Raw genomic sequence first — 13,623 nt, 5'->3', positions numbered from 1 at the left:
CGCGGGGCTTGAACTCACGGACCGCGAGATCGTGACCTGAGTCTAAGTCGGCCGCTTAACCGACTGAGCCACCCGGGCGCCCCTCAATGAAATACTTTCAACATCATTGATTTATTAGTTACTTATCATTTCTAAGATGCCACAAGCAAAATGTGGCCTCAGGGTCAAGACAAAAGCCCTCTCTGCTAAGACCTCAGGAAGACTTAAGGGAGTGATTTCCAGATCCTCAAGGCTAGACAAAAGGGCGCCTGCAAGATTAAGGGTATTGTCACACAGCACTGTGACCTGCAGTCCGAAGTAGAGGACGTGTATCTGGAAAAGATTGGCAGAGATGGTTTCTATCTGACCTAGTGAATCCCATTAAGATTCACAGAGAACACAATGTTTTTAAGAGAACTGAACAAAAGCACCACCAGCTTAAGCTACAAGACAAGAACCATTCAACCTGAAGCCACCGACTCCCAAATCATTATGGGCAGGACTCAGGATGAGCAAACTAGTTGGCTAGAAATCAGGCCTTATGGAAAAGAGAGGATGATCCAGAAGGTGGTTCCTTGGCTGTGATTCTGTGAGTTGGAGACTGGGAGCTAAGAAAAGTTATCTGTCTCTTCTGATCTTAAGTACGATGTCAACAGGAACAAGATAACTATAATAGACAATCCCTTTCAAACCATGGAGATGAGAATCTCAATAAGGTAATTTAGTTAATACCGTCAAGTGCATCTGATAGGCCACGTAAGATAAGGACATTGGAGTCAGCCACACAGAGGTTACCAATGACCCGAAAAAGCAGTTTCAGGGAAAAGGTGTGTGTAAAGCCTTGTTGCAAAGGGTTCAATTCGAGTGAAAGGAAGAAGCAGAGATTTTGGGTATTCCTGAATTCCCACATAAAAAGAGGAATTAGCGCAACCAAAAACACACGGCCAACATTTGCAACACGAAGTAGTGAACTCCGAAGTGCAAATGGGCCAGAAGACCTGAACAGTATCCGCTTCTATGTGGGAAGAAGCAGATGTGGGGAGGAAATGAAGCAAATGACAAAGTCACAGAGACAGTAGAATAGTGCTGTCCAGTGGCTGGTGGGAAATTGCTGTTTCATGGGTGTAGAGCTTCACTTTGCAGGATGAGAAGAGTTCTGGAGATTTGCTGCACAACAGTATAGATGTCCTCAACACTACTGACTGTACACTTTGGAATGGTTAAGATGGTCAATTTTATATTATGTGATATGCACAATTTAAAAACTCAGGAAACTAACCTCACATTTAAAAAAGGACTAGAGAGGCGTCTGGGTGGCTCAGTCGGTTGAGAGTCCGACTTTGGCTCAGGTCATGATCTCAAGGTTCATGAGTTTGAGCCCCGTGTCAGGCTCTGTACTGACAGCTCAGGGCCTGGAGCCTGCTTTGGATTCTGTGTCTCCTTCTCTCTCCACTCCTCCCCTGCTCACACTCTGTCTCTCAAAAATAAATAAAGATTAAAAAAAAAAATTTAAAAAAAAGACTAGAAGAACCAACTTCGGCTCAGGTCACGATCCCACACTTGGTGGGTTCAAGCCCCACATTGGGCTCTCTGCTGTCAGCGCAGAGCCTGCTTCAGATCCTCTGTCTCTTTCTCTCTCTGCCCCTCCCCCCACCCATACTCTCTCTCAAAAATAAACACTTAAAAAAAAAAGGAAAAAATTTAAAAACTTACATAAGTGAAACACTATCCTAGATCAGAAGACTTACTCTAATTCTCATATTTAAGGAAGTATAGCACCAGCCCAAGAATGGGAAAAAGAAAGCAAGACCACAGAAGTTTTCAGGGGTGAAGGAAACAAAAAACTTGGGTTTTTGTGTTTATTTTCGTTCTCAAGAATTGGAACAGACTCTACGAAGCTTGAGAGAAAGCTGATTAACACTTCAACACTTTGGAAAACACCACCTAGAAGACTTCAGTTACAAACACACACACACACACACACACATACAAAACAACAACATAGTTCTCCATTTTAAATTTTATTAAAGTACAGAGTTAACAAGTTTTGAGTTTTCTACCTAGGAAAAGACTGGTCAACTTCAGATGCTTCATAGAAAAATTAGCATTCAAAAAACAAATACAAACCCACAGTTGCCTTTGTGTCTAGAGGGTAGAAAATAACTTCTTAAAAAGTTACCAAAACTATAACCATATCCAAGACTATTATAAATTTCAAACAGTAAATTTACCACACATTATACATTTCAAATTCTAATATAGCAAAACATAACCAATAATTTGGCTACAGCTAATTATTTCACAAAAGTTTAAAAAATGAACAAAGTTATGATTATAAAACTTTCGTAGAATTTTTTTTGCAAAGTAAAAAAAGAACTTAAATCTTTAATATAGGAAAGCAAAATAATCCTCTTAAATTTCTCATAAATAACTCTCAAGACATATATTACACATCTGTTGCAAGCTTTCTTTACCTGAGAGAACTTCCCAGGATCCTTCACCCAGAGGATTACCTTAAAGAATGCTTCATCATTTTACTCACATAAATATGATCAAACCCCTACAGAAGTAGATTTGGACATAGGCATTTTTAATGTATCCTTACCCAATTAATTTTTTCTGAAGGAATTTTGCCTAAAAACAAACAAAAACAAAAAACCCTCTTTGGTAAAAGCCAAATATTTCTTCCTTTCAAAACGAACGCCTCTGCAAATGATCTATTGGTGAAGAAAATTTTAAAAAGAGAAAGATCTTTAGAATGACCAGCATTAGTCTGAAAGATCTGTGTGAACAGCTCTCTAGTCCTGTAAGGTAGGTCCAACAGGTCCAACATACCTCTGCCTGAAATGCAACACTAGATTAAAGTGTCTGAGGCTTTACAAGCATCTTAAAGATGGTGGGACACATGGTGGCCGCCTTAAGAACAAAGCAGAGGGAGCTCGTTCTAACAGAATATCCTGATAGAACTGGATATGAGCAGAATTCTATGAGCAGACTGGCTACTGCACTGTCCTTAAGGAGGACCCAGCGTTCTCTCTGAACATGTAGGGCCTTAGCCCAAATCACTTTCACTTCCAAGAGGAGTAGAATACAAATGTATGCCAAAACGAAATGCTATTTAGAAAGGCAGTCAGAGGAGGAAAAAGCCAAGGCAGCTTAAACACAGGCTCTCGAATTCCCTTTGCAGGGTAACTTGAAGCACCAGCACCAATGGTGGTAAACTTCTGGCTAAAATTAAATAAGTACATAATCTTAAATAGACAGAGGGGGACAATATGGGGGTGGAAGTGGGATTAGCACTGCATGAAGGTCATCCAGAACAAAGGATCCTCTGAGGAACTGGAAATAAACAATGAGGTGTGGGGGTGCAATAGGAGGCGGTTCCCCAAATCTCCAGTAACCCCACCCTCCAACAGCTCACATGCACACAGTCCATCTATTCACAAAAGAGCCCCAAGTATCTCTGATGAACAATTCTTTCAAGCCATTTCCAAGAAACCAAGAGGACAAAAGCAAAACCAACTAACCAGTATTAAAAAACTCAACCCAGTCTGGATGAAGTCGGGTTGCCAAAAGCCTTGGATAGAAACATCTCTGGCCTTCAGTGAGGTGACACATCTAGGTACACAGCAACATTCCCAGAAGAATCCCTTCCCCCATTTAGTGTTTTTACTCATGAAAACGAGAAGGGAAAAAGTCTCCACATCAAAGGAATAGCACAGGGGAATCATACACATAGTTTTTTAAAAAAACTTCTTCCACTTTTATCACTAAAGGAGTCTGACCAGCAGCTACAGGGAATGTACTTTTTTAAATCACATACAAAAAGTTGTAGGAAGCAAAATTATATTCATAAAAGATCAGCGAATTTCTCAAATGAACACCATGACAGCAACTCAAAGCAATTGGCACAATTTTTCCAGTTTCTTAAATCACGGTAGCATAAAAATGTAGGTTCTTTAAACCCACAAACGTTGATTCATCACCTGAGTATTGTTTATTACAATTAATAATCATTAAAGTCAACTTATTTGTATGCCCTCAATCCTTAGAGTATATCCACATCGCGTGCACCATTCAGATAAACTTGCTTAAATACCCAGCTGAGCATAAATATCAGTGGCTGCAACCGTTCCTCTCGCGTCAGACTAAACTTCAAGAACTTTGGGCCACAAACCAAGTTTTTAGGCAGCTGGCAACCATGGGATTGGCTGGGCCAGCTAAAGAAGGAAGCTCTGAGGGCTCGGCCACTGGCAGTGGATGTCCTTTTCCTTTGTGTTTCCCTGAGCTTCCTTCTGTAGGGGAAGTCGGCCAACGAAGGACAGCCAAGTAACAGCAGCCTTGTCAGAGGGACTGTGAGCTGCCAAGGACCAGTTCTAAAGTCACACAGCTGGCTGCTCAAGCCAGCTAGACCCTACCAGGAAGAAACCCACATTGAAACTGGCATCCCAGCTCTTAAGTTCCCAAAGCCAACCTCAGCTTACCCAGAGCCCCGTGGCACTACCGCACTGTGGCGGCTTCTCCCGGGGGGCTGTCACACATACCCACAGCCCGCTCCCTCAATCTGTCCCCGACCCACAGAGCTCCCAGTCCCATCAGCTTAATAGGGGCTGCACACAGCGGCTATCCATTTTGTGACTCCAGAGGACCTGTCAACTGCCAAGCTCCAAGAAGACTCTGGCCTAAAAAAATCAAATGGATAAAGTTTACAAAACAAGGCCCTCACACACACACGAGTGCCTTTATAAATGGAACCTTAAACATTATAAACAAGGCAAGAGTCTACAGGAATTCATCCACTGAATTTGTTTCCCCTCTGATTTTCCTGGGAGGAGGGCAAAGGAGTAGAAATGAAGAATTTGACTAATTCCCCACACCAGCACTTTGGCACACTGGGACCCAATTCTGCCCAACTCGTACAGTAGGGCACACAAAATACAGGCCGAGTCTCTCCATTTTCAGACCCTCTATGGCCAGGGAGCTCGAGAGGACTCTTTCCACCCTGTGTGAGACACTAACAGAAGCACCCCCACCATGTCTCCACTGGGGTCTCTAACGGCCTTTCCACTGAGAAAACTCTTCCGTGACTGAGGAGAGCAACACTGAACATGGAAATCTTCTTGGGCAGCTGCGTAAAGTCACATCTCCTAGGAGTGTTCCAAGTATGTATTTTTGGAACTCGCCACGGACGCTGTTTATGGCTTAATTAAATACCCCTCCCCACCGCCCACCCCTCACCATTTCTTCTAGGTATATTTGGCCATTTCTACAACTTGTATAATAGGCTTTTATCTGGTCAGCCCAGTTTGAGGGGCTGCCTGGGATCCTTACCTCAGCAAATCTACTCTAAAAAACCACAGTGGATATTAATGCCATGGTCACATCACAGATCCTGGAAACAAAAGCCCTTTTGCTGTTAGAATTTCAAAGGCCTCAAGGTGGAAGAGAAACTGGTTGACTTTCATAAATGAAAGAGGGGTGCAGCAGGCTTCAGTCAAGAAGCAACTTTTCAGGTAAGGTCCTAGAATATTATTACTATTAATAAGTACAAACATGTGAGAACTATAAGAACTATAGCCCTCCATTGTTCAAGCGAAGAAAACAACCCGAATACTGTTCTATAATCATGTGAAAAACACCACAAATGGGAGTCATAATTATTGCAGTAACTCAGATCAGGTAGTAAGAATACAGTGGGGACCACACGGTAGTGATGGCAAAATTGTGCTTTTTCACATTATTAAGCAAAGATACTCAGCCCAGAAAGAAGAGGGGACCTCTGGGAAGGGCAAGGGTACAGAGTGAAGCTGTGATTCCCAGCATCACAGTTTCAAAGGGAAACGCTGGGGGGCCAGGAGGAAACAGCACAAGGGTGGAGTTGCAAGCAGGTGCTTCCTCTTGGACCCTATAAATACCAAGTAGCTGTGAGCAAGGGGCCTGCAGGCTGAGTTCTGTCTGCAGAGCCCGCTGGGGATGAGACTCCGAGCTGAGGTGTGTGAGAGGGGTCTGCATTCTATCAGGGGCTGAGGGCTCAAGATTTTGGCATGTTTTTCTATTCCAAGGATAAGAATGACAGGCCACACAAAGGAAGCTGTATCCCTGTGATAAGATGTCGTGCCCCAAACCCTATTTTGGTAAAAACATACAGAAGCAAAATACTAGCCTATTCCAGTTTTTAGGGTTATGACACACACAAAATACATGATCACTCGGGATCAGCCTGGCTGAAAATTTCAGTTCTTTTGGGATAAACTGGTAATTTCTTTTTGATTTTCAGAATTAAAAAGCTAATCAGGTGATTTTTTTTTTTCTCAAGGCCTTTTCAGACCCACTTCAACCAGCCTGAAGATGTTAGCTTTTCACAAAGCACCAGTCACTACTCAGACCCTTGTTCAAAGGATGTCACTTCCAGCCTGCGGGCCTGGTCAGATGCCCCTCACACGGAGAACTGCCGAGAGGGGCAACAGAGGGGAGCAACCAGGGTCCCCAGGTATAACAGGACACACATCCAGCAGGAGGCCATCTTGACCCAGAAGATGGACCAGCTTCCGCTGAAGAAGGTTTCGATGTTGGCACTTTCATAGCTGTGGAAACAAGAGACCCAGCTGTGGTCAGAGCAGGAACAGAACGAGGTGGGGGGGGGGGGGGGGGGGGGGAGGGGAGGTATCTTCCAGCAGGTGTCTCCCCGATGCCATCCCCTCCAGCCTTTCTGTTTTTTTGTTTTGTTTTCCTAACAGCTCAATTCAGATACAACTTACACCATTTTTCCACCTACTTTCTATCTCTATGTATCTGCCTACTCGGGACATTTCACAGAGATGGAATCATGTGGCCTCTTGGTTTTCACCAAGCACACTGTTTTTCAAGGTTTAACCATGTATTCCTTTTTATGGCTGAGTAACATTCCATTGCACGCATATGGCACATTTTGTTCATCCATTCATCGGCCAATAGGCATTTGGGTGGTTTCTCCTTTTCCCTATTATAAATGAGGCTGCTATAAACATGTATGTCAAAGTTTTTGTGTGGACGTACTTTTTTTTTCCCTATTGGGTAGATACTTAGGATTAGAACTGCCAGATTGTGTCATAACTCTATGTTTAACATCTCAAAGAACTGCCAAACTGTTTTCCAACGTGGCAGCACCATTTTACAATCCTACCAGGAGTGTAAGAGCTTCCAATTTTTCCCACATTCTCAACATCTGTTCCTTTCTGCCTTATTGATTAAAGCTCCCTCCTTTAAGCTTTCCACACCAAAACTTTCTAGGGATTATCAAAGCATTAGAAGCATTAGGGACATATTAGAAGCTCCCTCCTCTCATCTCCCTCAAGATGTTCTGGAAAAATCTCCCCAGTGAAGCATTTTGCTATCTCCACCATCCCCAAACTTCACCTGTTACTCCTCATTTCTCTTCCTCAGTTTTCTCCCTAATAGTTATTAGCACTACCTGGCACACTGTGTTTGATTTGGATCATGGTCTGTGTCCTCCATTCAATTATAAGCCCTGCCATTTGTAACAGCATGGCACATGGGAGCCACTCACACAGTTGCTGAAAGAATAGATAAAAGAAAGCACAATGAGCCTAAATGTCTATCCCATGTTTATTCTGAGTTATAACAAATTATTATCCAACAAAAACTTTGGATCAGTGAGAAGTGATTAAAAAAGAATTAAAAAGAACTTCCATGTAGTGATAGGGAAAGTCAGACCCATCACGTACTGTTAGCTTTAAAAACAAAATGAAACAAAAAAATCTCAAGGGGAAACGTGTATAATCATACTTATATTTAAAAAAATGACACAGGCTTGAGGCACCTGGGTGGCTCAGCCAGTTAAGCATTTGACTCTTGATCTTGGCTTAGGTCATGATGTCACATTTATGAGATCGAGCCCCACGTCGGGCTCTGCATGGACAGTGTGGAGCCTGCTGGAGATTCTCTCTTTCCCTCTCTCTCTGCCCCTTCCCCAGCTCGTGGGCTCTCTCCCTCTCAACACTTAAAAATTTTCAAACATTTAAAGACATAAATAAATAAATAAATAAATAAATAAATAAATAAAAATTTCAAGATGACACAGGCTTGTAAATGCATGGAAAAGGAGTGAAAGAGTATGCACCACGTTAGCAGTAGTCGTGGGGCATGGCGGGGGGTCAGGGAGAGGACACTGTCACTTCCCATGCTTCTATGTCAGTCTTTTTAAAAAAGATGTTTAAAACTTTCATAATAAAAGTGTAAAATTTAAAAACACAAAATACAAAGTAGAAAAAACAGGTATTTTCTCTTCCTTAAAAGCAGATGACTGAGGCACCTGGGTGGCTCAATTGGTTAGGCGGCCGACTTTGGTTCAGGTCATGATCTCATGGTTCATGACTTCGAGCCCCGCATTGGGTTCTGTGCTGACAGCTTGGAGCACGGAACCTGCTTCGGACTCCCCCTGTGACTCCCCCTCTCTCTCTGTCCCTTCCCCAACTCATGTTCTGTCTCTGTCTCTCAAAAAATAAATAAATGTTTAAAAAAAAAAAAAAAAAAAAAAAAAAAAGCAGATGACTTCTGAGGTGCCTGTGTGGCTCAGTCAGAAGAGCCGCGACTCTTGATCTTCGGGTCTTAAGTGCAAGCCTAACGTTGGGCATAGAGATGACTTAAATAAATTAAAACTTAAAAAAAAAAAAAAAAAAAAAAGCAGATGACTGCTTAAGAATTCCAAGTTCTGGGGCACCTAGGTGGCTCAGTCAGTTAAGCATCGACTTCGGCTCAGGTCATGATCCCATGGCTCATGGGTTCAAGCCCTGCATCAGGCTCTGTGCTGATAGCTCAGAGCCTGGAGCCTGCTTCAGATTCTGTGTCTCCCTCTCCCTCTGCCCTTCCCCTGCTCATGCTCTGTCTCTCTCTTTCTCTCAAAAATAAATAAACACTTAAAATTTTTTAAAAACACAAGAAATAGAATTCCAAGTTCTTCCTCCATTACTATTACTGTGTTCCTCAAGACCGCCCATATGCGGTTAACATTTCCTTCTCTTTCTTTTTTTTTTAAGGTTTTATTTTTAAGTAATCCCCATACCCAACATGGGGCTTGCATTTACAACCCTGACATCAAGAGTTACATGCTCCACTGACTGAGCCAGCCAGGCGCCCCAACCTTTCATTTTCTTAAAGCTGCAGGGAGCATCGTCAATTCCAAGGGTTAATTAAGAGCATAACCACAGACTGTTGAGACCCCAGCAGTGTTTCTGTGTAGGTGAGCACAGCAGGACTTGGAGAAGAGTTAAGCCAACTGTAGGAGATCAGGTCTGTGACTCAGTGGGCCTCAGCACTTAAAGAATAAGACTTCACTTGGTTTTCTAAAGATCATCCCTTCTAAACAGTCTAAGACAAGGGGTCACACTCACTTGAACCAGCTGGTGACCGTCATCATCACATAGAGGGAAGCCAAAAAGAACACGAAGTGGAAATAGGAATAGCTATAGACGGTGCCTCTCTTCTCATCATAAATGACCCGTGGTCCCTCCTTCACGTTCTGCTGCTCTTCAGTGTCTGTGAACAACAGAGCGAGTGCAAGCTCATAGAGTGAACACATGCACGCCTGCCACTTCAGCAAAGCCACACTCACTAACTTCAATCCCAGGGGCTGTTGAGTAGGGAAGATGTCGAAAGCCACCTTTACCCACATCCACACCCTAAACACAATCCCCGCCCCAACTCTAGAACTGTCCTCCACAGGCTGAGTTATCTAACATCACATTCACTTGAACAGAGCAGAAGAGAGCCCTTCCAAACGTGAATTTATGATAAGCTCAGATGACAGTGAGGGAGCACACCAGGGGTTCTCAAGCCCCTGGGATGCTCCGATCCAAATGTTCATTCCTTTGAAAAATGTACTTCCTCCTTCCCTAAGTCTCTCTGTATAATTTAACTTACATGTGAACCAAAACATAAACTGATTCCTGCCTGCTAGAATATGAACACAAATAAAACCCAGTAACCATTCAGAAAGAATATGGAAAGTATATCAACAGTAAACCAGCTTTGGAGTAAGAATCTCCTCTTACCATTCAAGTAATTTTGCTTGAATCCCAAATACCTACACCTACAGCCTAGTGCCACAGGTCCGCAGCACCACAAGGCTGAAAGGAAGGGGAAGTTCTCTACTTACCCTCTCCATCGGGGCCGAAGCAAAAACAACAGCGTGCCACCTGGAAGAACAAACCCAACAGAGTCAGGTGGCTTGCATCCCACTTTTCTACCTCCGCATCAGTAAAGTACTAATGGCCATCTGTGTGATGTGCCAAGCCTTCCCGTGGGAACTGTATCCCAGGCTCTGAACTGCGCACATTCTTTCCCTTCCAAAGGATTTGATTAAGCATCTGTTCTTCCCAAGTGCTCTTGTGCTGGTGATAGGAAACACAACACACATGGGTTGAGCCACGCACACCCCCTCAAAGGTGTTCACTTAGTGATTGCTCAGCTACTTAGAATGCTGTGAGCATCCTCTGGATGGCAGCTCCCAGGCTTTGGCTCAGCCACAGAGCATTACTCTGCCCTACATCAAGCTTTTTTGCTACATTAAATGACTGCACATGGCAGGGGTGTAAAGGCACAGCCATTGACCCTTGGGTACAGCTCTGATGGCTCTGGAGCACCAAAACAGTCAACAGTGGCTTTGTCCGGCCTCCAGTGCCCTTTGACTTCACACTCTGCCCAATTCTGCCTCCTTCCTCTTCCTTCCTTCCACATGTGTTGATCACTAACAGACACACTGCACATCAACTCTGCCTTGGCAGCTGCTTCTGGAAAACTCAACCTGAATCACAAGGTGAATGAGACAGATTCTCACTCTCATGGAGCTCACTCCTGGTGATGATTTGCTCTCCTTGCTAGGATTATTATCCCGTTTGCAGGTAAGGAAACTGAGGTCAGGCAGGGTGAGTAACTGGCCTGAAGTTACAAAACTAGTTTAGTCACAGAGCTGGGATATAAATGCAGGATGGGAAATCCAAGGCCCGCAATTCACAAAACGCAACAGGTAGCATGTGAAATGTAGGAGACGGTGGAGCTGGCAGAATCAGAAATGGTTAAGGCTATGAGGTCTGGAAGCAGGAGGCCCACCTCCATTTCCTATGAAATCAGGCCGCTCAACTGTCTGCCTCTATGGAGGCAGGGGAGCCGGGGACCGGGATGGATGGGATGCTTTCCTTTGAAGACTCTTTGGCACCTTTTAAACGTGGTACCATGTTCATGACCTACTCAAAACAAGAAACTAGTAAAAAAAAATTGGATTGTGAAAAATTACTACACGATTGCAGAAGGATTCTGGTAAACGGGGTAAAAAACATTACATGTACCAAGACAAGGTGGGAAATGCTGGGTCCTTGGCACTTCCTGGCTGACCATGTTTTTACTAGAAAGAACAGAGAGCCAGGGATAAGGACATAGGTGCTTGAGCCTTTGTCTCTTTTATATACTTCAAGGCCAAGCCCCTGTTTCCCTACTACATCAGGGAAACTTCTAATAAAGGGATTGGCCTTGACAGAATCTTGGATCAAGTTACACAGTCTAATCATTCAGTGGGCTCAAGACATGGTGCCCTGGGGTCCTAGTTCTTCTGAAGCTTCATTTAGCATAAGAAACTACCAACTCTCGGGGCGCCTGGGTGGCGCAGTCGGTTAAGCGTCCGACTTCAGCCAGGTCACGATCTCGCGGTCCGTGAGTTCGAGCCCCGCGTCAGGCTCTGGGCTGATGGCTCGGAGCCTGGAGCCTGTTTCCGATTCTGTGTCTCCCTCTCTCTCTGCCCCTCCCCCGTTCATGCTCTGTCTCTCTCTGTCCCAAAAATAAATTTAAAAAAAAAAAAAAAAAAAAAAAAAGAAACTACCAACTCTCTCTTTTAAAGGTGTATCCTGTGAAACGGGATAGAAGGAGAGCAAACCAACTTCTGTTTTGCACGTTCTTCGGTTCAGAAGGAAACACTGGGACACTTTCCTTAGAATGAGAAGGAAAACATCCTCTTAAATCTAACTTAGAGACTTGCTGTTCTTTGAGCTTATGCTCTACACAATCGGGACATTGAAGCCACAGTGGCACAACCGCAGCAGGTGGTCACCCAGCCAGTGGTGAGAACAAATGCCTGCCTTCTAGAGACCATTCTTTTCTGTGTAATAAGCAGTAACCTATTCAGACTCAGCACAGATTTCTCCTTTTTCAAGTGACAGAGAGAGCTGCTGAATGCTGCTGGCAGACTGACAACCCTTCATAATGTTCACTATCTCCAGGTCAGGTGCAGGAAAGACCCTCCCCAGAGACCCAGCTGCAGAGAAGAGTGCCCGTATCTGGAGAGACACCAGGGCTCTTCCATCCGGGGAAAGCTATCAGGATACTGTCTGGGGCCCGTGTCAGGCAGGGCTGGCAGCAGGGCCAGGAGCCAGGAGCCAAGCTCTCGGGCAGCGGCATTCAGGAACACAGACTCTGGAGCCAGAGCGCACGGTTTACATGCCAGCCAATCAAAAGTTTAAATAACTTCTGCTTTTTCTCCTCTGTAAAACAGAGATCAAACCCTTACTGGGTTTTTATGAGGATTAAATGAAATCACAAATGTAGTGCTTAGAATAGTGCCTGGCATATAGCAAGTGCTGTAAGTCTCAGCCATCATTGGAACCTCCTGTTCCATTCCTGGGCTCAGGGTTGAGTCTTTTCCTGGCTGCCTCCATGCGATTAGAACTTTCCTGACCTTAGTGGATGTTCCAGAGGGCCCCAGCAAAAGACTTTTGCACAAATAAGGAAATAACAGGCATTCTGCTGACTGATAGGCATCTGTTCACCACCCTGATTCTCTAGACACCTACTGTTCACAATTCTTTACGCAGTGAAGGAACGGACACAGTTAAATAAGCTCATGCACCGACACTGCTCAGCAGTATGGCATGGAGCAGATGCTGGTTCCTTCCCTTCTCCGTCTTTTTCTCCTTCTTCAAACAGCTATTACATATAACCTCATGGTCATGCTATATACGGAGGACAAAGACAGGTATGTAACAGAGGAATGCACTAGAAGTTAAAACAGAACAAAACAAAACTCACACACATTCCATTATGACAGAGGAAAAGAGCAGAGAGCAGACGGACCAAGCTACCCAGGCCTCTGGTGGAGATGGGCAGCAAGGGCCAGCAGAGGCTAATTTCATTGGAGGAAAATCAAAGGTGCATTTGAATCCCCATAGTATCTACAAGGCATTGTTTGTTCTATACAAAAATATGGTATTCTTCTTCGAGGAGAAAAATGGGATCGTGGAATGCCAATCAATAAAGATGCAAAAACACGTAAAGAGCCTTCCTGGAAAATAGGTCTTCTGAGATGAAGCAGAACAAGGGGAGGAAATGAACTTACTTCCAGTTCAGGGGCTGCATATCGGCCTTGAAGAGCATCAGAACTTGACCTTGTCGTGGACGTCAAGCTAAGAAACAAACACATGTTATATCACATCAAAGGAAGGGCAGAGCCGCCTCCCTGCACCCTCTTGTTGGGGCTGCTTAAGTCTATTTCATCTTTCAGTACCCCACTTTATTCCAAAATAGATGCACCATTTTTATAGTTCATGTCTTTTTACACGGATTGCATTAGATCATTTTAAGCAAAGAGAGGTCTGCAGATGA

At 44.0% G+C, this 13,623-nt stretch overlaps 1 protein-coding gene across 1 annotated transcript in view; it reads right to left on the bottom strand.

Moving 5' to 3' along the window:
• Window positions 1–1,984: 1,984 nt before the first annotated feature.
• The window catches only part of SERINC5 (serine incorporator 5), a 102,981-nt gene continuing 91,342 nt past the window's right edge, over window positions 1,985–13,623 (bottom strand). Inside the window, exons 9-12 of the mRNA XM_078448520.2 lie at window positions 13,358–13,424; window positions 10,133–10,172; window positions 9,369–9,513; window positions 1,985–6,563 (exon numbers count right to left, since the gene is read on the bottom strand). Coding sequence (XP_078304646.1) covers window positions 6,416–6,563; window positions 9,369–9,513; window positions 10,133–10,172; window positions 13,358–13,424 — 400 coding nt within the window. The 3' untranslated portion in view covers window positions 1,985–6,415. The remainder of the gene's footprint in view (window positions 6,564–9,368; window positions 9,514–10,132; window positions 10,173–13,357; window positions 13,425–13,623) is intronic.

The sequence above is a fragment of the Panthera onca genome, chromosome A1, assembly GCF_046562875.1.
Source record: "Panthera onca isolate mPanOnc1 chromosome A1, mPanOnc1 haplotype 2, whole genome shotgun sequence".
NCBI classification, from domain to species: Eukaryota; Metazoa; Chordata; class Mammalia; order Carnivora; family Felidae; genus Panthera; species Panthera onca.
The sequence above is the reverse complement of the archived record's forward strand: the minus strand, read 5'-3'. Positions and strand labels throughout refer to the sequence as shown.